The sequence below is a fragment of the Misgurnus anguillicaudatus genome, chromosome 21 (genome assembly GCF_027580225.2).
Source record: "Misgurnus anguillicaudatus chromosome 21, ASM2758022v2, whole genome shotgun sequence".
Classification (NCBI taxonomy): domain Eukaryota; kingdom Metazoa; phylum Chordata; class Actinopteri; order Cypriniformes; family Cobitidae; genus Misgurnus; species Misgurnus anguillicaudatus.
The window spans coordinates 35,837,431-35,864,634 of NC_073357.2; the positions used below are offsets into that span (position 1 = coordinate 35,837,431).

The 27,204-nt window shown below is 36.5% G+C and overlaps 1 protein-coding gene across 1 annotated transcript in view; it reads right to left on the bottom strand.

The window, feature by feature from the left end:
• Nucleotides 1-4,747: 4,747 nt before the first annotated feature.
• The window catches only part of slc6a2 (solute carrier family 6 member 2), a 31,210-nt gene continuing 8,753 nt past the window's right edge, over nt 4,748-27,204 (bottom strand). The window contains exons 4-14 of the mRNA XM_073859034.1: nt 21,907-22,045; nt 19,592-19,726; nt 19,410-19,513; nt 17,997-18,121; nt 17,789-17,901; nt 17,561-17,689; nt 16,466-16,565; nt 11,497-11,597; nt 11,152-11,319; nt 10,681-10,752; nt 4,748-7,279 (exon numbers count right to left, since the gene is read on the bottom strand). Coding sequence (XP_073715135.1) covers nt 7,256-7,279; nt 10,681-10,752; nt 11,152-11,319; nt 11,497-11,597; nt 16,466-16,565; nt 17,561-17,689; nt 17,789-17,901; nt 17,997-18,121; nt 19,410-19,513; nt 19,592-19,726; nt 21,907-22,045 — 1,210 coding nt within the window. The 3' untranslated portion in view covers nt 4,748-7,255. The remainder of the gene's footprint in view (nt 7,280-10,680; nt 10,753-11,151; nt 11,320-11,496; nt 11,598-16,465; nt 16,566-17,560; nt 17,690-17,788; nt 17,902-17,996; nt 18,122-19,409; nt 19,514-19,591; nt 19,727-21,906; nt 22,046-27,204) is intronic.

Below are 27,204 nucleotides of genomic sequence, written 5' to 3' on the forward strand. Positions count from 1 at the left end.
TGTTGTTAGTGGATGAAAACATCCACTAAATTCAACGGCTGTAAAAATGTATCAGATGAATATTTTTTCCAAATTTTTTTTCATAAATCTGTTAATCAACCTCAGTCCTGATCAAAACTACCAATTCTTCACAAAAAATGCCATGATTTTAACCCTTTAATTGCCTTTTTCACATCTTGGACATGTCAAAAATTGGTAAAAACATGGGCTTTGATGCATTTTAAGTTTTTGTGTAGCATCAGTTTTAATTTTTTTCTCCCTCATTTAATTGTTCGTGGCTATTTTTGCCCCATTGACTTCCATTATAACCACATTTTTGGATTGAAGAGCTATGACACCTTTTTATCATGCATTTTTGAATGTTGGTGTTTTTTCCTTTTGCTAAGAGGTCAAATTTGTAATTTTTACAGTTTATCACCGCGTGGCACGATTAACCCTTTAGTAGCCCTGTGCAAAAACAACAGATGCAAGTGCTGACATGTTTGTTCTTTGAACCAATTGCATGTTCCCCTCTTCACTCCTGAGCTGCTGGTGCCTGTGTCTTTTTTTCATGCACATACGCACACACACACGCGCACACACACACACACCCGCACACACACACGCACACACACACGCACGCACACACACACACATTCCGGTTTCCATGTTTTGTGGGGACATTTCATAGACGTAATGCATTTTATACCATACAAACTGTATATTCTATTCCCCTAACCTACCCCATTCCCTAACCCCAACCATCACAGAAACCCTTCTCCTACTTCACATTTTCAAGAAACATCATTCTGTTTGATTTATAAGCTTGTTTCCTCATGGGGACATCAAAATGTCCCCACAAGGTCACAAAAAAAACCTGGTATTCCTATCTTTGTGGGGACAATTGGTCCCCACAACGTGATAATTACCAAGTACACACACACACACACACACACACACACACACACACACACACACACACACACACACACACAAATATGCTTTTATTATGGAGTTATACTCCATAAAACACAATGTACAAGCCAGAAATTAGGCTTTGTTTTTGCACAGGGCTACTTAAGGGTTAATAGTGCCACATGGTGATCAACAGTAAAAATGACTAATTTGACCTCTTAGCAAAAGGAAAAAAACACCAACACCCAAAAACGAACGACAAAAAGGCGTCATAGCTCTGCAATCAAAAAACGCGGCCACAATGGAGGCCAACGGGGCAAAAACAGCCACCAACAACAAACGAGGGAGAAAAAAACCAAAACTGATGCCACACAAAAACTAAAAATGCCTCAAAGCCAATGTTTTTGCCGATCTTTGGCATGCTCAAGACTGTGAAAAAGGTAAAAAAAAATCCAGTTTACAATCACCCCAAATTTTCCCCAAATCAGTGAGACCACTTATAAACTTGGCAATTAAAGAGTTTTAAAATCATTGAATTTTTGTGAAGAATTGGGAGTTTTGATCAGTACTGAGGTTGATTAACAGATTTATGAAAAAAAATGTGAAAAAATATTCATCTGATACATTTTCGTTGAATTCAGTGGATGTTTTCATCCACTAACAACACGAAAGGTAGTAAATTTGAACAATGCACAAGGGTTAATAATAAACCCTTTTAATGCGTGTGCAGCAGGCACGTATTTTTACATGATGCATGATGTAGGTTCACATGAAGCACCGAACACATATTTTGATTTTGCGCCCCTCGGAAGACAAGTCACCGGTCGCCACTGCTCATGTGTTTGTGCTGTGTAAGGGAATTAAACTAAAATTGCTCAACTAAAAATAAATTTTCACCTTTCGGTAAATTGTAATTATAAATTATGAAATTGAATCTATAATTAGGAGCGCATTAGGGCTAGAACATTTTACATTTTGGCATTGACTGAATGTTAAATTATTCAACACACTGTCTGTCTCTTTATTGAGTGGCTTAAGGTCGTCTTTGGCTGTCGACAGATTTTATCAGTGCGGTCACATGGATTAATCTCCGCCGATTGGATTACTAGGAGAAAACAAGGCCCTCAATATAAAGAGAACCTAAAAAAGTCGCCAAGCTCTCTAATTGCATTACAGCTGTAGAGGGTCTGCAATTAGCCCGCTGTCTGTGTAGAGCCATCTTAAATTTTATTGGCTAAGCAAATTTGATAGAAGTTTGTGGTTTTGACCTTTTTGGTGAATTAAGCGGGGAAAACAGGGCAGACCACATGCAGCAGATGAATACGAGGGAGAGAGAGAAAGAAAGAGAGATGTATGCAGAGAGAAAGTGTTATCAGCATTAAATATCTTCTTGTATCAGGAGCGCAGGGAGAACAGAGTGCGGAAATTCAGAACAGGTCATCTCTCTCCCATCAGTGGAGGATATACAGACCAGAATAACTGAGTTTAGGAGGATGGCCAAAGCATAAATAAAATGAAATAAAAGATATCCTGCAGCTGAAATCATATCATTCTTTCTGTTAGTTTATATAATGCTGCTCTGAGTGCAGTGTGGTCTTTCCCAGGGAAACACTCTGTGTCCTGTAGTACATCTGGGATTAATTATGTAGTCTGTACCTAAAGCTCAGTTAATGTAACTAATAAGGATTAGTTGAACAAAATTTCTTTTTACTTTTACCTGTATGCAATTCAGACAATTGTTTACTTGTAAAGGTACCAAATGTTGTGCTTTCTAAAAGCAAACAATTTTTTAAGCATCATTAAATGTAATTAGTATAAATAATAAATGCACAAACATACAGTAAAGCTGGTATATTTAGTCCAAACATTTATAATACAAGCTGAGCATATAGTGGCCATGCAGTGAAGACTTCAAATTTGGAAAGTGTGTTTACCTCTATTTCAGTTTTGTTTTAATTTCTGAAGCTATTTACCTCAATGTCTTTGCTGAAAAGGTAGTCTGACATTTTCCTTATTCATTATTTTCCTCTAAACATTAGACAAACTGAAGCAGAATAAACCCTCTAATTTCCTTTCAGACACCTAATTCCTGCTGTCGCCTATGTGTAGTCTGACTGTCATTCACATTCATTGGCTTTTGTTCTCTTTTTTTTTGTCTTTTCCTTTATAAACAACCTTTCTATTTCGTAATACCACACCAAGAGTACATTGTTTTATTTTCTATAAGACAACAAGTTGTGTGCATCTAAAAAAAAATGAAACTATAACTATTTATAAATACAAACTATACCTATATTTTTATCATATCAGAGTTTTTAGGTTTACAGATGGATCTTGCAGAGAGCTTTATGATTTGTTATCTTGAAGTCAAATGATATGAAATGACCAGTCTACAGTACGTTTATCTGATCTTGTGTAGTCATGTCAAGATCAAGATACAGGCTGGTATGTTTTGCACTGTCAAGATGACATCACATGTGACTTAAATATGTGTATTTGTTAGTTTGCTAAATTATTGATTGTTTAATAAATAAACAAGGAGCAGATGCAAGAGCCATTAAACACCACCTCTATCAAAAATGAGATAATGCTATTAGCAAAATCCTTTCAGCACATAGATTTTATCAAAAGCTGTAAGTGGAGTCATTCCCCTAACGAAAATTAACCATGGTCTTACTACAGTTAAAACCAAAAAAGCATGGTTTCTGTAGTAAAACCATGGTTGCCACAAAATAACCATGGTTTTGATAACCATGGTTTTCAAAAACCATAGTTAAACCATGGTTAGTGGTGTAAAACCATGGTTTTGCTGATAGTAATCAATACATCAAAAATCTATGGTTACTATACTTTTACCACAATAAAACCATAGTTAATTATAATAAGGGTCAGGTTCACTAACATCTCTCAGGACCTGAAGTGGGGCAATCACATTGACAGAGGTTGTACTTTCTTCGTCAACTGAAAAAGTTCAACCTGCGACAGGTGCTGATGACAGTTTTATTTAGCTGTTGTCGGTTATGTGCACTTCTAAACAGCCAGCAAATCAGGTATTCATTGGTGTGCACCTGCCCAACCTTTAGGACTTGTACATCTCGAGAGTAAAGAAACGGGCAAGGAACATCATCACAGACCTCTCTCACCCTGACCACAACCTGTTTACGCTTCTCGCCTCAGGCAGACGTTACAGATCTCTGTGCACTAACATCTAACATGTGCACGTTTCCCCCCATGCTATCTTCAGCTTGAACAATTAACACAGAATTACCATCTGTCCCTATAGCATTAACATCCTGAACACTGAATAAGTCAATAACAGTTTTTTTATCTAAATAAATACATATATTCACATATTTATTTATACAGCTTTATGTACAATACATAATGCAAATCTGTATAAGTTCCCAGATGTATATTTTCCCTCAGTTATTTTAATGTTCTTCTTTCTTGTCATATATGTATTTTCCTTGTCACATATATTCCTTATGTGTGTGTGCACACTTGACGAATAAACCTCATTCTGATTCTGATCAAATACTTTAACTTTAAATCAACTTAATCACGGCCTTAGGCCATATAGAAATACTAGATTGTTAGCAGAATCCATTAAGAGTCTCATAAAAACTGCTAATTTGCATGTCAGATGCACATTTTTTAAGCTCATAATATTAATATAATTTATATACTCTGGCAAACTCTCAACATGATGGCTGTTCCAAAGTGATGACACCAAATAATTTTGACCAAAATCTAAGATGGCATTGTATACAAGTATGCTTACTGTATAAAATTATTTAAAAGAAGTGTCTCAAAATTATTTAAGAACTCAACATTTCTTTAACAGTCAACCCAAGCAGTTTATTTGATTAATAGACTTTTAATATACAATCCCAGTTGAATCATTTACAATCTGTGTAGAATAAATTATTGGTTTAGGTCCTATTGCAAAACCAATCTGTTTCACAGACTCTGTTGGGTGGTCGTCAGAGGGCAATATAAAACAATGGATCAATTTCTCCATCTAATGCTAACCTTTACTGAATGCACAGAAAGAGAGAGAAGGAGAAACTTCCATGGTATATAAAGTGCAATGCAAAACTGACCCGGGGGCATTGTGTTTAATAGCATTGATGCAGAATGGCCTCTGAATTACTAGCTCATGGTACATCTGGCAAAAAAGAAGAAATAAACTGAATGCGCACACAGGAAGCAGAATGCTATGGAGATACAAAACAACTTATAAAAACATACTACCTTTGTAGTCTATAATCAAAGTCAGCGTTTGTCTTAAAACAAAAAAAACCCACAAACAAACAGTTTATGTTGTTCCAAACAAAACAAAAATATAAATATTTGAACAGACAAAGCACTGATTTCTATCTGTATGTGTACTGGAAAGGGCTTTATTATTATAATGTGCATATCTTTATATATACTCACAATCAAAAGTACATATTTGTATTTATACACATTTTGTAAGCATTGCTCAGAAATGCCAGAGCTGCTCCGTTTACATTCATGTGGCTACGTCACCCCCGATTACACAGAATAATACATTTCTGAATACTTACCGACATCACACAGCATGATATAACAGTAGACACTTTATGTTTAAAATGGTGTACATTCACATTTTATAAAGATTTGATACATATAATATTAGATATATAACAAAAGAATATATTTGAATCTCTTTATATTTCATAATCCACATGTTGTACGTTGTTTGCGTCCAACCAGTGACCATGTGTTAAATACTTTTTTTTTTTTGTTTCGTTTATTTGAAAGGATTCTTCACAAATAAATAAAACGCAAACTAACAGAGATGCCATAATAGGGGTTAATTTTGGCACTTAAAAATGTTAGCGAAACATTCCTTCAAACAAGAACCCCACTGTGCGTCATGTCAGCACATAAGTCAGAAGGATCATTGATCTTGACAGGTACTTGAAATTATGAGACATAATCTGTTAGGTGAACTAGAAGACACACACAAAACTCATAAAACTTGTACAAACAGACCACACTGTAATGGATCTGTACCACAAAAGCTCAGTTATTAAACTGCAGTTGTCAGTGTATTGCAAACAAAATGTTGAATCGGAACTGTTGACATTTTCATTAAATAACTTTATCGCTAGAAAGTAAAGACTTTTAATAAACAATTTTTATGTCAAATAGAAACCCCCTTTGGGGTAAAGCTTTACACATTCATTTAAACTTCCCCAGTTTTAATATACAGAGTTCTGTGTTTGATTCACTGATTTTAAATCAGTAATAAAATGATTTAATAAGATAAGATAATAATATGAATGAGGCATAAAAGTTTTTGACATGTAATATTATTTACTCTTGAATGATACTGTGGCTTATTTGTCCTGTAGTAACATTTGCTAGTGTAATACTTGTTTCTCAGAGCCAAGGCCATAACTCACTAAAGCTTAATGTTGATCCACTGAGCAGACTTACAAAACAAAGAAAGAAAAAAATCCCTTTTACCTAATATTGAAATAATAGCGGATGAGCTCTTAAGCTCATTGGAATCAGCCTCAGTTTATTTTCAAACTATAAAGTTCCCTTGGCATTAGATAGTTGAGGCTCTCTGCTCAACGTTATGCGTCCCTGCACTCTCTACTTAAGGACGAGTGGCTAAATGACAGGAAGTTTATGACTAGATAAGGCACTGACACAGTGGTGTATGTCTGCTTTGTAAGGTGTGTCAGAAAAGGAAAGATGTGCTTCAGATAAATCCTGGTGGACTCTTGATGCAAGCCAGCTGTACAACCAAACCATTCTTGGAAAACAAGGTAGAGAACCCACAGCTGGATTTCAAAACATATCAATGACTTAAAACCCTCAAAGCTTGCTGTATCAAGCGAGAGATCTCGAATATCAAGGGCGTTTCCATTTCTTAGTGTGTGTTACCTAATCTTCAACAACTCTCTCTATGAAATATAGCGTTGGTCATCATGTCACGTCCACTTATACGGATATATTTAATATTTAAGGTATAACATAATTTTATAAATCATAAAAGTGGAAAATACCTGGATTATTAAAAAAATTGTGTTTTGAAAAGTTTGAGGTTTTCCAAAGGTGTGAGATTAACTTGTAGTGTATGGTTAAAAAAATACAAGTGCAACATTAATTTTGGCCTACAATATAGGTCAAGTCAACCACTGAACACAAATGGAGCAGTCTGGACAGTGTGTTGTTGAGAAAAGCCCAAATCCAACTTCAATTCTGTCCTTTTTCTTAGAGGACCCTTTTCATACAATAAGAAACATTTCTCTTTCACACACCATATCTTCTACAGCATTCAAGTAGCATTTTTGAAGATTTCCCACCGGCCTCCCTCCCATCAGATGGCTAACCAATGTTTCAGCTTGAAAAACAAGATATATGTACAGTATTTGACTGTGTATATCATACATTGATATATAAAAGATATAAAGAGTTCAGATGCAGATAAATGCCGCCATCAAAAAAATTATATAAATAATAATGATGTTGATCACCACACACAGTCATAAACAGTGTTGGGGAAAGTTACTTTTAAAAGTAATGCATTACAATATTAAGTTACTTCCCAGAAAAGTAACTAATTACGTTATTTAGCTACTTTTCATAGAAAGTAATACTTATGTTACTTTTAAGTTACTTTGCGTTTACTTTTTCTTACTTGACTGAGGCTTGATCTCTTTCAGGCCTTGCGGGTGTTTTTATGAAGTTCTGCATTCAGAAATCGCATATTTCCATCGCAAAAATATCAAGCTCTGGCCTGTTATCTCTGTTTATGACACAAACTGGTGCGCACATAGAGAGTGTGTAATTCTACATCACTATGTTTATGTCACGGTGATCCGTGTCATGTTTTGTGTCTGTTCCATATTGTCATCACCTGGACAATTGTTAATTATCACCTCATTCATTCCACCTGTGTGTCATTAGTCTTTGTGTATTTATACTGCTGTCTGTGTCACACTTGTCGCTGGAAGATTGTCATTACTACCCTGTCTGTTCCCCGTGTCACATTTTGGATGTTCCTGTGTTTGCTTACCTGTACTCCTCGTGTTTTGTTCCAGTTTTATTATTAAATGTTATTTATTTTTCCGAACTCTGCGTTTGTGTCCTCACTCCACCTCCGTGTCATGACAGTTTAGTTTAATTCAGTACATTATTATTTTTTTAATCAAATTAATTAAACTGAAAAGTAACTCGCATTACTTTAAAAAACAGTAACTTAAATATTAATGTGTACATTTAAAAAGTAATGCGTTACTTTACTTGTTACTTCGATAATAATTATAATCACTGATTCTTGAAACTTTGGCAAAAACATGTCCCACTAAGAAAAGTGCTAATTCTATTCGAAATTAAAAACATTTTCATGGAGAAAAAGAATCAGTGTTATAATCAGGGGGTCCTTTGCACATATGTAAGGTTCTTTTATAGGTTTATTTTTATTTTTTATTAATTTAATGATTATATGCTGGCCCATTGCCTGCAAAATCAGCTGTCCTCGATTAAGAGATAATCATTTCAACTTGGATTTAAAAAGCCAAAAATAATAATTGAATTTAATAATATATTTACCACATGAAAGGGTACATTGTAATATGTTTAAAAATTACAAACAGTGAGTTTTGAAGAATATTTACTATTATTTTGTGATTGCTCAAAATGTGTCCCACATATTCGTCACCACTGTCAGATATTTATAAAAGGCAATAAAATCAGACAACTACAGTGTCAACTGCATTCCTGAGGACCCCATTTTCAAACCTTCAGCTCTACTGCATGCTTCAAGATCGCTCAAGCTCCTGTATGTTTGCTATTTTCTCTTAAACATGTTCATATTTTTGGACACTGCTACTGTGACAACCATAACATCTCAACACCGTCATCTTTGTAAAAAAAAAATATTAGATTAGATTATGAAAAAAATGTATCATTTTTAAGAAGAGGTCTGAAGTAACTAGCAACAGGAAACAAGATGGCTAATGTGAACAACTCATCAATTTTTTTAATCCATAGGTTTTTGTCACCACCGTCAGATGTCACCACCGTCAGGTTTTCTGTCTTTTCTGTCAGGTTTTATGTATTTTAGGAAGTTATGATTTGATATTTGTTCATCACAGTGCTCAGGATTGTTATTTTTTGGACCAAATATTTACATAAAGTTTAAGCAAGAAGCCATTGACTTAAGTGGTATAGATTTTGGAAAAATGAGGCCAATGTCACCACCGTCAGATTAGTGTCACCACCGTCAGACGGAGTTTTGTTTGTTTTAAAGGTGCAGTGTGTAATTTTTAAAAGGATCTCTTGACAGAAATGCAAAATAATATACAAAACTATATTATCAGGGGTGTATAAAGACCTTTTTATGATGAACTGTTATGTTTTTATTATCTTAGAATGAGACGTTTTTATCTACATACATGAGGGTCCCCTTATGTGGAAGTCGCCATTTTGTGCCGCCATGTTTCTATTCTACAAAAGGCCTTAACGGACAAACGTTTTTTTTTACTAATTTGTCTGCGTCTATGATATTTTTTGGTGGTGGCTACCGTAGCTTCTCTATGCGTTTTAAAAGCGAGGGAAGAGCAGTGGACTGAGCCATTGGTTGCAATTCGCAACCTCACCACTAGATGCCACTAAAATTTACACACTGCACCTTTAAATGAATATGCTTACAATATGTTTCTTCAGTGCTGTTGAGTTATTAAATTAATAGTCTCTATTAATACAAAAATATGTTTATTAAATAAAAAATAATTATTTTTTCTATTTAGGCTTAAAGTAAATGTTGTATGAGTAATAACTGGAAAAACGCCTATTTTATGAAAAAAAATATGAACAGGGGAGGTTGCACCGGTAAATTGCTGAGCAGCCAAGACCTTGGTCTATAATGATATACCTTCAGATTTTGTAATTTAACTAACTTTTTTTTCAAAATTAAAACCAAATTTTATCCAAATTCCCAAGAATCACTGTAATAATAATAATAAGCAGCAGCGGCGGCCGGTAACTTCTTTTTTCGAGGGTGCTCAATGCAAAGTTCGTCACAACATGTATGTAGCCCGTCGTGTGTGGTTCCTTTTTTTCAAATGTTCTGCGCATCGAGAGATCCTGTGTGCACCACGTGTCTTGTCAAAATAAGTGCCTGCTGCAGACGCGTCTGAAGGGTTTGTGATAAAGGAGACGCTTGCGTTTATCAGATACTCACATAATCTCATGTGTAATCAGAGTTTACTGTTAAGCGAGTGTTTTGTGTGTATTTTGTGAACGTCTCTTTTATCATAAACGGTTGTGACGCGTGTGCCGCAGGCACTTATTTTGACAAAACACGTGATGCACATGGTTTACATGACGCAACAAACAGCCCAATGATTTTTCAGCAAAAAAGAACTGAATAAACTATGAAGGACATCACAGTGCATGAGTTATGTATAGAATACATTAGGATACTGACTGGATTTTTGAGCCTTTTACACAGGCACAGTGAATAGTGACTGGAGACTTTTTTAGAAGTTAATATTTTTGCATGTACTTAGAGCGTTTTGCAGCGAAAGACAGTCAAATTTGTTAAATACCAATGAAATGACTACAGTGACATTTGTGAAAATAAGGCATTTCAATTCCTGACTAATAGCCTTTTAGTCATTAAATTAAAACATGTCAGACGCACCTAAGAGGGTTTTGCATCTGAACTCTTCATATTTAGACAAATATACAATAGCACCTATTTGTAATGGCACATTTACTACTGTGCACTGGTCTTACCTTGAACTGTCTGACATTGCCCTCGGTCACCATGTGATGTTCATGTTCTGGAGTAATGCAGTATGCTATCCTCTACAATTACAAAAATAATGTCAAACAAAAAGCATAAACAAGCAGCAAAAATGAACCACAGATCCAAACAAAACTTAACCATGTGCTAGGAAACAGATAACAATAGGAAATGTGACATTGTATTTTCCAAGTGTAAGATGACCTCTGAAAGCATTTAAGAGACAATGGTGCTTGTGGAAAACATGAGTATGTCTGAGAACCGAGCTAGACGTCTGTAGCGTGTTTTGCAAGTGACGCATTTACACTTATAAACACTCATTCATGCATAAACATTGAAATGTAAAGCATTCCTGAAATGCTATGACTATACCACTAAAATATATAGAACACTGTAGTTTGAAGAAGAAAAAAATGCATTTAGATATGAATTCATTTACATAATTCATTTTTGTCGCTTACCTCCTTTAAAGTGCCTGGCATACTAAGGATCTTGTAGATGGCGTAAAGGGGTACAAACAGCATGGAGGACAAAGCTATGGACCAGCCAACCACATTGGACCAGTATGGAAAAGTGTACTCATCGTATTTCAAATCGCTTGAGGTAACGATGCTGGCGATCACCACCAACTGCACGCAAAATCAACGTTAAGAAATACAGAAACAACTTCTTACAAAGCACTTCACTGTTTAGAAGTACAGAAACTGCTTGGTGTTGTTTTGGTCAATTGCTAAATAGTCTGAATAATCTTTGGCGTCACCCATTATATTTACGTTTTAATAGTGTTACTCTTCCATTTCACTCACCAGTAGAAAGACTGGACTGATGAACTTCCAACAAACCCTCCAGTAGATTCCTGGTTTAAAGCCCATCATGCGTTCGATATCCTCACTAAATCTGTCGACGCCTAAGGGACATACATACACAGAAAATTAGAAGCATCTGGACCCTCCTCTGAATAGTGGCTTCTCTTGTTACAATATCAGCAGTGATCTGAACATGATTTGAACGCTCTGTACTGTACTCTTGAGACAGAACTGTCTTTAAAAGTTATGTAATATATCTGAAAGAGATTTGAGAAGTTTTGGAAATCAGGAAGCAAAATGATGGTTTGCAAAGGCGATAATCTTGCAATTTGATAGTTTTGAGGATTTCCCCCTTTCTGACATAAAGAGAGATGATTTTTAAATTCATGGGATAGTTTTTGAACTTAAATGACATAATATGGAATAAACACCAGTGCACTAAAGACTTTGGACCACTACTTTAACCCATTTAAGGCCAAATTTTTCTCAGACATGAAAATATTCCAATGATGTGTCATTAGTAACCTATTGAAATAATCAATAACTTGTACACATAAAATTGGTTTGATTTTTTTTTTTTTAAATATCCTTGTTAATGTTGTTAATGCCAATAAGCCACTGTGCATAAACTAATGTTAACAGTTACAACATATTTCTTATCTCACACCAATTATTAATTAAACTCACATTCTATTGAGTTTTATCACATTCTAGTGTTACTATTATACACAGAAACCTTATACAACACAATAGGGATATGAGATAATACTGAGTGAATGATATTATAGATAAAAATATTACTGTATTTCAAACTAACTATCAATGTATTTAAAAATTGTTACATTCTTGGTATGTGTTATATTAGTGCAACCATTATTAAAACATCAATAATGTTCAACTAAAACTGAAAAAATTTATGTGTGTATGTATATATATATATATATATATATATATATATATATATATATATATATATGTATATATATATGTATATGTATATATATATGTATATGTATATGTATATATATATGTATATGTATATGTATATATATGTATATGTATGTGTATATATATATATATATATATATATATATATATATATATATATATATATATATATGTATGTATGTATGTATGTATGTATGTATGTATGTATATGTATGTATGTATATATATATATATATATATATATATATATATATATATATATATATATATATATATATATATATATATATATATATATATATGTATATACAGGTTTTTATATAGTGCCCTCCACAATTATTGGCAACCCTGTTTAATATGTGGTCCTTTTTATTTAAAGCTCACGTAACACACGCTGTTTCTGCATTTCTGATGTTAATCTGGAGTACCTATAGAGTAGTATGACATCCTTTATATCTCTGAAGAGTCTTTAGTTTAATCAGATTTTTAAAAGAAAGATTAGCTTTACCGAATCTTTCCGATAACGTACGAAAAAATGAAGAAGGAGGAGTTATACCGCGGGAGGAGCGAGTACGAGTCATGCAACACTATACAACACTGTTTAACTTCTGATTCACTACATGTTCCTGTCATTTATATAATATGCAAGCGACTATTTCCAACATAAGACAGAAGTCTTACTTACCGCGTGCAACTCGTCATGACCCGGTTGGGAAAATCCACTGCATCAAACACACACGCAAAACTCCGCTGCTACCCCGGATAATAAACTATATCCATTGTTTCCATAAGGCTGGATGTCTTCTCCTTACATCCAAAAACACAGTTCTTCCTTGGTGCAATTGTTGACTTTTGAAATTAAACAAAGCTGAGTGTCGTGATAAGCTGTTAGCAGCTCTAGCGTCTCCCGCTGATTGACGGGTGGGCGGGGTTTTCTGTGGGAAGTTTTCCGCTGGAAGCCCATGTAAAGAAGTGATACATATCGAAAACCCCTGAAACGTCAGTTAGAACTGTAATCGAAAAAAACTTGCCGAAACTTGTACGAACCCTGGCGAAGTGCATTCGACACAGAAATACTCTGTAACACGTCCAACTGCTGTTTTGACACTTTGCCTACGTTTAGCATGAGGAAACAACTATATAACTGTGTTAATAAGTCAGAATGCTTGAAATACCATTAAACCCCCCCTTTAAACAACATAGAACCCAAATGCAAAAAAGACAAAAATCCAACCTTTGATTTAAGTACATTACTTTGGTGGTAAAGAATTTACATGTTTAGAAAAAAAAACTTGAAATCATGCGTTCCACAATTATTGGCACCCCGATATTAATACTTTGTACAACCCCCTTTTGCCAACACGACAGCACTTAATCTCCTCCTATAACATTTCACAAGATTGGAGAACACAGAGAGAGGGATCTTTGACCATTCTTCTTTGCACAATCTTTCTAGATCATCCAGTGTCCTGGGTCCTCTCTTCTTTAGCTCGCCCCACTGGTTTTCGATTGGGTTGAGGTCTGGGAACTGAGATGGCCATTGGAGGACTTTGAGTTTGTGACTGCTGAATCATTTTTGTGTAGATTTTGCCACATATTTTGGATCATTATCCTGCTGAAAGCCCCAATGACGACCCATCTTCAGCTTTCTGACAGAGGCCCTCAGGTTTTTATTTAAAATGTCTTGGTAGTTCAAAGCATTCATAATGCCATGCACCCTAACAAGGTTCTGAGGGCCTTTGGAAGAGAAACAGGCCCACAGCATCACAGATCCCCCACCATACTTCACGGTGGGCATGGGGTGCTTTTCGGCATACTCATCTTTTGTTTTACGCCAGCTTAGAGTGTTTGTTGTCAAAAAGCTCAATCTTAGTCTCATCTGACCAAAGCACATGATCCCAGTTGAAGTTCCAGTACTGTTAGCAATCTCCAGATGTTTATGTTTGTGAGAAAAGGCTTTTTCCGTGCATGCCTCCCAAACAGCTTGTTAGACGTTCTGATAATTGTTATGGAGACTTTTTAACCCCAAGATGCCACTCTTTGATGCAATTCTGTGACAGTAAGCTTAGGAAAATGTTTTACTTCTCTAACCATACTCCTCACTGTGCATTGTGGCAAGATAAACATGGGACCTCTTCCAGCCTTGTTTGTCACTGTTCCAGTTGTTTTAAACTTCTTAATGATTCCTCTGACTGTAAATACGGGCAAGTTAATTCTTGTAGCCATTGCCTTACTTATGAAGGTCGACACACATCTGCCTTACTTGAATGGTGTGTTCTATTGTCTTTGCCATGATGACAAAAGAGAATTAGACCTCTTTGTCACGTCATATTTATACTCCAGAGAAACAGGAAGTCATGAATTACTAATTAAAACTTACTAGATACCCTGACCAACTTTAGCAAGTACAGAAAAATATATTTAAAACTTTTTTTAATTATTTTTTATAGGAATTGTTAGGGGTGCCAATAATTGTGGAACAGGTGATTTTATAATATATATTTTTTTCCTAATTCGTGGACTTTTTAAAAATTATTATTAACTTGTACTAAAGGGTATATTTTTCAAAATCTTCAAATTTCTTTTAGAGATTATGCTTCTGCAAAAAAAGAAAGAATTAATTTGATCGCTTTTAACACATCTTAAGCAGGGGTGCCAATAATTGTGGAGGGCACTGTATATATTTACTTGTATTTTGATAGGCCACCTCCTTGTCATTTCTGGCTTATAACCAGAAACAGAATAATGCCTAAAAGCTGCTGTGTGACAGGGTGTACAGTTAACAAGACAAAAAAAAAAAAACAGAAATACGTCTTTATAAGCTGTCGACCCCAAAAAACGACATTTAAAACACAAAAGTGGATCGCCGATTATGTTTCCCTTTAGTGGGCGTAGTTCTAATAATAGTAGTACTATGAAAAGTTGCCTGTGTTCACTTTTGTGTCTTTAAATGCTCTTTTTTAGGGGTCTACAGCTTATACAAAGTATTTCTGGGGTTTTTGGCTTGTTAGCTGTACACCCTGTCAGACAGCAGCTTTTAGGCATTATTCAGTTTTTTGTTATAAGCCTTTCGCAATTCAAAGTCAATGGAGACGGATGGATTGTTTTCCCCCCAGTGGGCGTGGTTTTCAGGTTATGACGCATTGCGCTCTGTCTCTATATCTTTATGTTAACATACTTTAATAACCTATTGTTTTTTTGGCCTTGATGCAGCCATCATTTTCTCATGATACAAACAGGAAGTAAACTCCTCTGATCATGTGACAATTTGCACTATTCATAAGACATTGCACATATTTAACAGAGACCCCTTATTATTTCTATATATGCAGGAAATAGACTTAAACAACAATCAGTGACATTTTTAGAGCTTTATAAATGTAAACCTTCTTTACAGCCACTAGTGTGACCAGTGAGATTCCAGTCCAAGTTTTCACCACAGATTTAAGTTTTTAAGAAGATTTACCAAAGCTCTAGATGTAAAAATGTCCTCCCTCTTTTTATGTCTAAAGTAACTGAGACTACACGTCTTGTTCTGTACTAATAATTTTAATACTGTGGAGATGCAGTAAATGCTTAATGTTTTGGTCAGTAGCCATTAAGCCACCTGCTCTTGAGTTCTTTTAAATGGTCCTCTGAATGGTTAAGGCAGTGTTATTTAGAGACATGCATTATTATAATGCATTAAAAAGTTGAGTCTTAAGGTAAATCATTTTAGTTTGCAATACGTGACAGGTTCCTGTTATGTGCTATAACTATGCACTCTAATATAAGAAGATGAATGGCATAAAGACTTATCTAATTGTGTGTGTGTGTGTGTGTGTGTGTCATAAGGTCGGAAAAACATGAATGAACATGTAAATGTTCAAAAGTTAACGTTACACCAAAGAAGCATGATATAATTACATCACATATAACTGTGATTTGGGTTGGACCCATGTTGTTAGATCCATATGTTTGTTTTTTATACCCATGTTAATGATGGCATTGTGACATCATGACATATTTAGCATCCACTCACCATAGAACCATGACACTCCAATAGCTTCAATCAGCACCCCAAACAAAATGGATGTCCCTGCTGCATACTTATCCAATAGGGTCAACACATAAATTCCTCCCTGTTATCCATAAACAACAAAAGAAGATAACAAATAATAATATGAGGGATTGCACTAAATTAAAAATAATCAAAACCTTTGTGACATGAAAATAAACATTATTATGATACACTAGATATTGTTGGATTTAACGGGGACATTTCACAAGACTTTTTTAAGATGTAAAATAAATCTTTGGTTTCCCCATTGTCCGTATGTGAAGTTTAGCTCAAAAATAATAGAAATTATTTATTGTAACAGGTTCAAAATTTGCCACTTTGTAGGTGTGAGCCAAAATGTACCGTTTTTGGGTGTGTCCTTTTAAATGCAAATGAGCTGATCTCTGCACTAAATGGCAGTGCTGTGGTTGAATATTGCATATTAAAGGGCGTTATTATCCCCTTCTGACATCATAAGGGGAGACAAATTTCAATGACCTATTTTTCACATGCTTGCAGAGAATGATTTACCAAAACTAAGTTACAGTACATTCACACGGGGCGTAAGCGTTAACGCTTTCCATTCACCTTTAATGGGTGACGTCATGTGTTGCCAAACTAAACTGTGGATCCGTCAGCGCCGCGTCAGTGCCGCATAAGTTTAACATTTCTCAACTTTTCAAGCAGCAACACGTGCGTCAGCCAATCAGATTGCCTTATGCATAAAACCTAGGCAGAGCCAGCCAATTACGTTTATGGAAGATCGGATCATGTGCTGCGGCCACTGTGATTGGCTTTGGCCACACTTCAGACAAGCCTTCCGTCAAGCAGTAATGCTTTCGCCCCGTGTATATGTACCATTGGTTAAGCTTTTCACATTTAGAAGCACTGGTGACCCAATTATATTACTTATATATGGAAAAAGTCATTTTTTCATGATATGTCCCCTTCAAATGTACACAGTTAACGTCTCTTAAAATATTGATGAAGTTTAAACCTTGAATGAAAAGCAAAGTATTACTTTTGTCGTGAAAACTATTAACAGTAACTATCACTTTGTATTGTTCGAACACTTACATTAGTCACACAAAAGAGCGCTACCAGAAACGTCCCAAACGCTGTCGCGAATGTGAAGAACTTTCTGTTCCTCTTGAGAATTTTGAAGTCATCTGAGAGTCCAGTGATTACTGCCTCCATGCCGCCCATCTAAACAGGATACATCAGTAGTGTATTTTTACCTACTTTATTTTGACAGTACAAGTTACTTATAAATAAAAGACAGTGGCAGGATTTATTTGTACTTACAGCGCTGTCAATCCCAAGGGTCAGAAGCATGATGAAAAAGACTATTGCAAAGAATGTAGATCCAGGTAGAGTTGAAATGGCTTCTGGGTAAATAATAAATACCAGACCAGCTCCTGGACACAGACATGCACAATCACTACACAGATTAGCAGAAGGACACTGATACATGAGCATATTTAAGAGCTATAAAGCTGTGGAAGCTACAGACCTTCAGTGGCCACATCCTTTATATCAACGCCGTGCTGATAAGCCATATACCCCAATACTGAGAAGATGGCGAACCCTGAGAAGAAACTGGTAATGCAATTTATAGTGCTGGTCAGGAGAGCATCCCTGCAAAAGACCACAGGAAATATATTACAGCTTACGATTTGCAGGATCTAACATAAATAGAGTAAATACTTTGTATTATAACATCTCCTAGTTAACATCCCTGCTCTTTATTGAAACTCCATCAAAAATGTTGTGGGTTTTCAATAGCCAACATTTAATCACCAGTTTACACAAAGACAGTCATCATTTTGAGCCACAGTAGATTCATTTATCTTATACCGTGAAGAAGCATGTGAATCCGAACAGCTGTATAGGTTAAAAACACAGCTGAATATTGTGCACTAGTATTTTGAATGTAAAATGTGAACATGACTATTGTAAGAAGACACTACTATTTGTTTGATTTATTTTTTTGTTTTTGTTTTCTTATCCGTGGCCCTAGGTTCAGCTAAATGAGCATATAGTGATGTGAAATCAATATTGCCTCATTAATATTAAGCAAGCACATTTACAAGGGATCATTTGAATTTACTTTGAATTAATAAATTAATCAATCTGTATCTTTCACAACACTGCCCTCACTTCACCTCATGCATTTTGTTCACAAGTTAGTATGTATTTTTTTCTTTCATCTTAAGAATGTTTGTCCATAATTTATGAATAAGGTCCAGTATGCTGGATGAGGTTAAATGCTGGGCAAGTCTCCATACTTGCTATCTGCTACATTAGTGGTTCTTAAACTTTTGGGTGTGCATCCCTTCAGAAAATTAATGACATAAAGCAATCTCAAACATAAAATTTAAATTAAACAAAACATACTTAATTATACAATGTAGTGCTGGGTAGTAGCATAGTTTTTTCTAATTTTTAATTGCACCGAATTAACAATGAATTAATGTCTTATAAAAAAGTCATAAAAAAAACATACACCCCACAGTTTGCAAACCACTGAGCTACAGAGAAACATGACTTGGATACGACATCTTTTCAGACTGTTATATAACCACTGGGAATTACAAGGTGACTGCCACCTGCTGGTCCCATCAACAGATCTTCCAAAATGTAATCTCTAGAAACAGCATACTGTACTTGTTTTCCCATAAGAACTCCAACCCATAACAACCATAGCCACAGTGTCTTACCACCTGTCAGTGTTTAGCTGCAGTGTGACATTACTTTGAAGATGCAGCAAAACTCATTACATGCTCCTAACTTAAATTAAAACCTATTTGTGGTGACATGGATCTTCTTTAACCCACACCCTTGCTGAGGTAGTACAGGGTATTTGTGTAATAACCGATATGTTATTAGGGGAGACACTTACCACATGTATAAAGATCTGTCTTACCTGTAGCAGTTATTGTCAAATTTATTGTAGCTAGCGAAGGCGATGAGGACTCCAAACCCAGCTCCTAGAGAGTAGAAAATCTGAGTAGCTGCATCAATCCATACCTGCAGCAAACAAAAATCTATGACAATCTGTCTATTAAAAAAGAGAAGTACATCTTTGTCATTGATCCATTAACATACCTGTGGGTTATTAAGCATCTTCAAGTCAATTCTGAGATATTCCCTAATTCCATTCGCTGCACCAGGGAGAGTGATGCCTCGAATCAGCAACACCAGCAATACTACATATGGCATAGTAGCTGTGATGTACACCACCTGAACACACACAAACAAAACGGTTTAAATATATCAGAGTGTGGATATTGAAGCTTATTCTGAATGGCCAGTGGCGACTCTCTGTTGTTATTTTTTGTTCACAGACACGTGAAACTGATAACATAGCCTCATATAAGAGTACTGCAAGTCATCTTGACAGATGCAGTTTAATACTTACAAATTAATTCAATATAAATATGACAAGCTCTGATGCAAAAGCTGCTGAACGTGCTCGTAAATGAGAGAATAACCAAATACTTTTGCTTCAAATCTGCTAAATCGCAGCCTCAGACTATTCGGAAATACTGGTTTGTTGGCAAAATCCATTAAAAGTCTTATAAAATGCTAATTTACAAGAAAATATGTGAGGCGCTAGGAGGGTTTTGCATCTGAGCTTTAAACATTATTGAGATTTTGTTTACAAATGAATAAACCAAATGCATGTTCACCATGTTTGAACTTTAAATTCATTTAAAGTATCTTGGCTTAAAGTCAATAGGAAATGTTTTCTTCACTGGAGGTTTGCATTTCATAAATAAGCTAATAACATAATCAAATCATTATTTAGTATACATATTGTCAGGAACCTGTCAGATTGGTCTCTTGTTTTTGTGTCTAGTTTAAATTGACAGGGTTCTGACAGTATCATGTTCTGTGTGAGAACACGTGGCCATGGTTTGTTGATAGCTGGCCACGTGTTTTCCTTGTCCTGTCCCTTTTATCCCCGCTCCCTTGTCATTCTCATTGGTTTGATTGTTTGATCCCTTGCACCTGTTCCTCTCTTGATTAACTCCCTTATTTAAAGCCCTTGTGTTTCTTGTCCTGTGCTCGTTCGTTTTGTTATTACATCTAGTGTTCAAGCCAGTGTTTGGTCAAGTGTGTGTTAAGTGTGTGTTTTGTAATTTTATTCTGTTAACTGTTGTTTGCCCCTCGAGGTCTTTTTGTTTTGTTAATATTAAAGTGTTTTCTGTTCACCCCTCAACATCGTCTGCTTTTGGTTTCATCCATCCCTGTTCCTGACAGAACGAACGAGCCAAAACTGAAACCAGCGGACGATGGAGGTCATAACCTGGATCGACCCGTGTCAGAGGGTGGCCGTCTGTTTTACCCTCACGAGCCCGGAGGTCAGGGCAATGGAGGTCCTGTTGGCAGAGATAATGTGGGAGCCTGAGCAGCCGGAGCCAGCGCAATCCGCGCAGTCGGCGCAGCCCGCGCAGTTGACCCAGCCCGCACAGTCGACCCAGCCCGCGCAGTTGACCCAGCCCGCGCAGTCGACTCAGCCCACGCAGTTGACCCAGCCCGCGCAGCCGACCCAGCCCGCCCAGTTGAGGCCCATGCAGTTAACGTTGCGTCCACGTCCTGCTCCTCCATGGTCATTTTCCTGTGTTCCCCTGGACTTATTTTTTTTGTTGTTTTTGTCTAGTTTAGTGTCTTGTTGTTATCTGTAATGTTGTGTTTGTCTTGTGTGTCCCCTTGAGGGATGCCAGGTGGCGTCCCTTAGGGGAGGGGTACTGTCAGGACCCTGTCAGATTGGTCTCTTGTTTTAGTGTCTAGTTTAAATTGACAGGGTTCTGACAGTTTCATGTTCTGTGTGGGAACACATGGCCATGGTTTGTTGATAGCTGGCCACGTGTTTTCCTTGTCCTGTCCCTTTTTCCCCGCTCCCTTGTCATTCTCATTGGTTTGATTGTTTGATCCCTTGCACCTGTTCCTCTCTTGATTTACTCCCTTATTTAAAGCCCTTGTGTTTCTTGTCCTGTGCTCGTTCGTTTTGTTATTACTCTCGTCATCTAGTGTTCAAGCCAGTGTTTGGTCAAGTGTGTGTTAAGTGTGTGTTTTGTAATTATATCCTGTTTACTGTTGTTTGCTCCCTCGAGGGCTTTTTGTTTTGTTAATGTTTAAGTGTTTTCTGTTCACCCCTCAACATCGTCTGCTTTTGGTTTCATCCGTCCCTGTTTCTGACACATATATTTACTCGTGGCAAGTAGCTGTGTAATAGGCAGAATAACATACAGCCAGCCGGTTGTTATAGCAAAAAATCCCTTCAGGGATTTATTTTGCGATAAGAAACCGTCAGGCTGAACAATATTCCTAACATACAGCATCTCAACAGTGCAATATTAATAAAACTTATCTTTAAAAGAATGGCCTAAAACAAACATCCTTTTGTGGTTCTGCACCTTTCCAGATGATTTGACTCCCTTCCACAAGCTGAAGTAGAGGATGAAGAGAACCACAGCCAGACAGAGGGTGAGTTCCCAGCGAGGAAGTCCCAGGTCCTGGATGCCTCGACTCTCGTGGATGTGTAGCACACCACGCCTTGAGGGGAGAAACGGTCAGTGTGGTTAAAACATTCTCTGTTTTCAGTCTGAAATAGAGATTTTGTGATGACAGCAACATTTTTGGTTTATCTTTCACTTTAAATTGAAGTGTTTTGCGTTTGAGCACTTTTATCTGCAGTTAGATAACATTCCTTTTGGAGAAAGGCTCTCCAGGCAATTGTAAAGGGACAGTCCATCTGGGATTCTTTTGAGTGTCTTCCTTATCAAATTATGGAGGTCTTATCAATGAGGCTCCTACACACAACCATAATTATTAAACTGTTAAAAATAACTTTTGATAGGTAACTTTGTCTATCTACTATCTATCGTTCTTAGGTGATAAGATTATAAGCTGGTTTTATGTGGTACTGCACTCTAAAGGAATGCTGGGTTTTTTTCAACCCAGTGTTGGGTAAAGATTGGACAGAGCACACTAATGGGTTAAAAATGACCCAATGCTGGATTGTTTCAACCCAACTTCTGGGTAACTTTTGACCCATCAGTGTGTTCTGTCCAATATTTACACACATTTTTTAGAGTGTGTACATTTGCCTTTCTAGGAGCTTGGTGGAGAAACTTTTCCAAGGCCAACTGCTTTCCTGTGATGCAAAGCAAAGATTTTACAACAAAGCACAATTGTAGAATCTACAGTAGAATCATTACCGTCAAGTGATATGGGGTAAAAACGTTTCAGGTTACGTTTGTAACCTTTGTTCCCTGAGAAAGGAACGAGACGCTGCGTCTCCCTTGCCATACTTCCTGCGTACCTGTTAAGCCGTCTTTAGAAATATTTCAGATAGCAAGGGTGTTTTATACGTCACCTTTTATACTTCCTTGCTCCCTCTTCACGTCACGCCCCACCATTGGTTGAATTTGATATACACATTCGTACAAACTCACCCCTGAAGGCGTTCCCAAAGCATCACTACAGTGACCCAGCGTGAGTTTCCTCAAAAGGGAACCATTGCAGTGTTAAAAAAAGGTAAAAAGGTTCCTATCTTTCACTGGGGCAATACCCTTTCAACTTCAGTCCTGGAGGGCCTAAAAGTTTATAGTATGCCTAGTAAGTCCTTAATTGGCTGCTTCAGGTGTGTTTAATTATGGTTGAAGGTAAACTCTGCAGGACACCTGCCCTCCAGGACCAAAGTTGCCCATCCCTGACCTAAATGGTACATATTAGGATCTTTAAAGGTACTGTCTCAGTGACAGTCTGAGGTCGGTTTTTGAAAATGTTTTATACCATTTCTAAGCTGACCCCCACCTCACTATACGGAAATATTCAATACAGAGGTCATACTCTCTGTCTATTGATCTTATCGAGCACAATATTTCAACATAGGACATGACTATTAGCCTGAACAAACAGGGTATAGGGTAATCTTAAGGCTTTCACTGATAAAACTGAAGCGGCTCTAAGTCTCTTTAATTTTTGTTTCAGTTTGCGAGCGTTTGAAAGTTGCTTAAGTTTATTTCATCAATTGCACTGAAATATCAGAGAAAGCTCTTACATATACATGTACAAAACTCTGTGCAAGATGTTTACTAAACACCCCCTCAGTAATCAGGACAGAAGTGGCCGAAAGTGGACACAAGAGACGGATTAAAATACCAGGTGTAAACATGAATGTGTCTCTCCCATTCACTTGTGATGCAATCTACCAAACCCATCTAAATACAATTTGGCTAGAGCCTGCTTTTTGCCAATGTGTTAGGTCTTCTGGTCAAATGCTATGTCATCTAATAATTATTTATGACAATGTGTGGAAAATAACTAAAGTGGTATGAAATATTCACCCTGAATTACATCAAATGCGTAATATGTGCTTATTTCTTGGAAGTCATATTTCTTGGATGTGTTTCTTTGGATGTTTTTTTAGTCTAGCATCATTCTCCCAAGTCATATATTTAAAAGTCTTGACCTTTAAAGGAAAAGTTTAAAAGTTTAGTTTAAGGATTTTATAAATAATCTTTTATTATCACCGGAGAATCTTTTAACACAGAATTTAGTCTAGGATAACTCTGTCTACAGAAACTTGTCTTGTTATTGTGGAACATTCTTAACCACTTTTATGTGCTTTATGTGTTATGATTATGGTCACTCTTATTTTATGGCTGCGCATGTACTGTAGTTTCTCTTGCATGCGAGCACACACAATAAACACTGTGAGCTAGTCACTTCAAATGATTTGCCAAATCATAAATTACCCATGAAGCCCTATGTCTTCCCCTGGTTCTTGCCTCCCAAGAGGGATGACCAATGTTTCTAGCAATTTATGGCTGCATAAAGGAAAAAGGGATGAATTATAGTGGAAATGTTAGGTTGTGATGATAGCTAGGTTCTGTCTCTCCACAAAATATCGTATCTGTATACGCCCCCTGAAAAGAGTCTCTGTAGAATGAGACCTACATGTAAATAATTCCAGTGCCGCACCTCCCAGTGAGGTTCAAAGAGCAGAAACAGTAAAGGCCATTGTTCTTAAATTATAAACAAGCCCCTAAAGTACTCCCAGAGCTTTGGTGTAATCATTCTTTCCGAAAGCGGTATAATACTGTTCTCTTTGAAAAAACGATGAATTCTTGCTTTAGTGATGTTGATACTGTACACGGGACACTCTCTAGATTTATAAAGCAGAATTCATCAATCTCTGCTTGCTTAAGACCCAAAAGTCTCATGCTAAATGAGTCGTATTTTAAATTCATTACGTCATGTAATCTCCCATATGTGCAATTTTCTGTGTAATATGTCATAGCTCATTTAGATGACATTGACAATAACAATAAAGGACCTGGACTGGTTTCATCTCCAGCTATGATGTCTATATATGGGGAAAACTGCATCCCAACTTGTGAAAGCATCTTGTGAATCCGTCAAAAAACTAATTCTGTCCTGCAGATAAATAAGAGATAAATGGGTGATGAAACCATCATTGCTCAGCTAATGAAGAACACCAGACAGACCCCTCCTGGGCCTTAGGGACGGGAGAGGGTCCAATCCCAGACCAGTGGTTCAGGTTGTTTGACGTCTCCGATTTGCATCATTATTACCAATAACCCGATGGGACATGCCAACCTGCTTGTCCTGCTACAGCTTGACCTTTAATCCACTCTCTGTGGTTTTGTCTGGTTATGTCATAAACAAGCTTACTTAAACTTTTTTACGTTGTGCATTTCTTCAGTGATCTTTCACTTTGCAGACAGTAGTTTTAATTAGGGATCCACAAATATGAAAATTCTTGGCAAAAATTAAAAACCGAAAAAGAGGAAGCCAAGACCAAAAACCGAAACACCAAAATAAATTATGCCAATTATTAGTACCATTGCATTTATGGCTAAGACTGTGTACTAACTTTACTAGGGGTGTGACGGATCACAAAACTCACAGTTCAGATCACTTTTTTTTTGAGGCATGGATCGGATTATTTTTCGTATCTGCTAAAAAGGGGTGGGGAAAATCTAATAACAAATAAAGAAATTACAGACATTTATGAAAAAAGAACAAAGTTCCACATTAAGTAAGGTCTGAAATTAGCATTAGGTAGAGAAATCATTGTATAAATCTTTATTGTATAAATGAAAAATGATTATTTATTTTTTTTAGAGCTAGAGAAGTGATTTTCTCTTTGTCTTGGGTTGTTTGATTATTGTTAATGACACAGACTTAAGTAGGTTAATTGAGGTTACTTGAGGTCTCTTTAAAACCAAATAAGCTAAGACTGGTTTCAGACTGTAATCTATACATACACGTAATACACAAACAAATGTTTTTATTATAAAAAGAATACTGTGGAGATCATTTTGTTTGTATGTGCCCTGTCAAGAACAGAAAGATTTTATGTTCGCTTGCTTTTTAAAACGCGTCTCTCCGTGTATGCACTACTGAGTGCCCTTAAATGCCCACACGCACAAAGAAAGTCGCTCTTCACATAAAAACATTACGTTGTTTTATTACTCTATTCGCAAAATGTATTTTAATGGATTACATTTTGAGACACAGAAGCGCAACTCTCTGGAACTGGACCGGACACATTAAACCACATGTGGGTCTGTGCCATAGGTCTGTGCGTACAGAAAGCTGCTCACTTTAGTGCCTTTTTGTGGTTAAATTGTTTAAAATCACTTGAATGTTAACAATTGTAAGCCTTTGAAACACGTGCAAATAATAAACTTTCCCTACATAAATTTGCGTATATAATCCGTGAATCACATGCGAGCCGATCTGTGATCTGTACTGATTCACGACCTCTGGAGCTAGGGAATGAATTGAGACACAGGGATATTCCCTATTCCATGTTTTTGGCGGAAGAGCACTTAGTTTGCAAGCAGAGGTCGAAGTGATCTTCCGCCGAAAACATGAAATAGGGAAAACATGGAAGTGTTCGGGTGGCTTCTAAATTCATCCCTGTTTGGATCCTAAGGAATGAATGGGGCAAGACTAAATGCTTACACAATCACGATGCGCTGTGCAGAGAGGAAGTGCACACATTGATAAAGATAGGTGTGTATTAATTCATCCAATTTGAGGTAAGAACATAGTAAAATATTGAAAAACTGTGGTGTTTACCTTTAAAAGCATGATGGTGACATGCAGTTGAAAAAGTTAAAACTTTATTAAACTAGGAAGAAGGGGAGAAATTACTTTTATGGTTTGCATTTGTTTATTCTGAAAGCTTTAATCCAGTCCCATGATTTTAATCAGAAATAATATAGATTAATCGGATTCATCTATCTACCAACCAAATTTCATACACTCTTTATTCTGCTTTCTAAGTCTTTCTGACAGGACAGGTGTGAATGCAGCCGTCTCTAATGAAATAATTGCATTCAATTGGCGAGTTTCTGGGCAAACGTTCCCTTAAGAGCTCTTCATTCATCTGAGGTCCTGTCTTTGCCAAACTACACCCCGATACCAATGATTTCAACATATCCTCAGCTATGTACTCACAGCCAAACCATAGCCCATAAAGAGATGTCTGTGGGGTCTCATTACAGCTTTCTTAACCTTGGACCATATTTTAGTTGTTTTCGTAAAAGATGTCTGAAATGTGTTTATGTAATCGCACATTAGGGGTTGTTCTGGCTGACCCCAGAAGTGCAGCATGATTTGTTAAAAAGTGTTGACGTGTTGAAAACAAATAACATTTTGTGAGATTGCAGCCT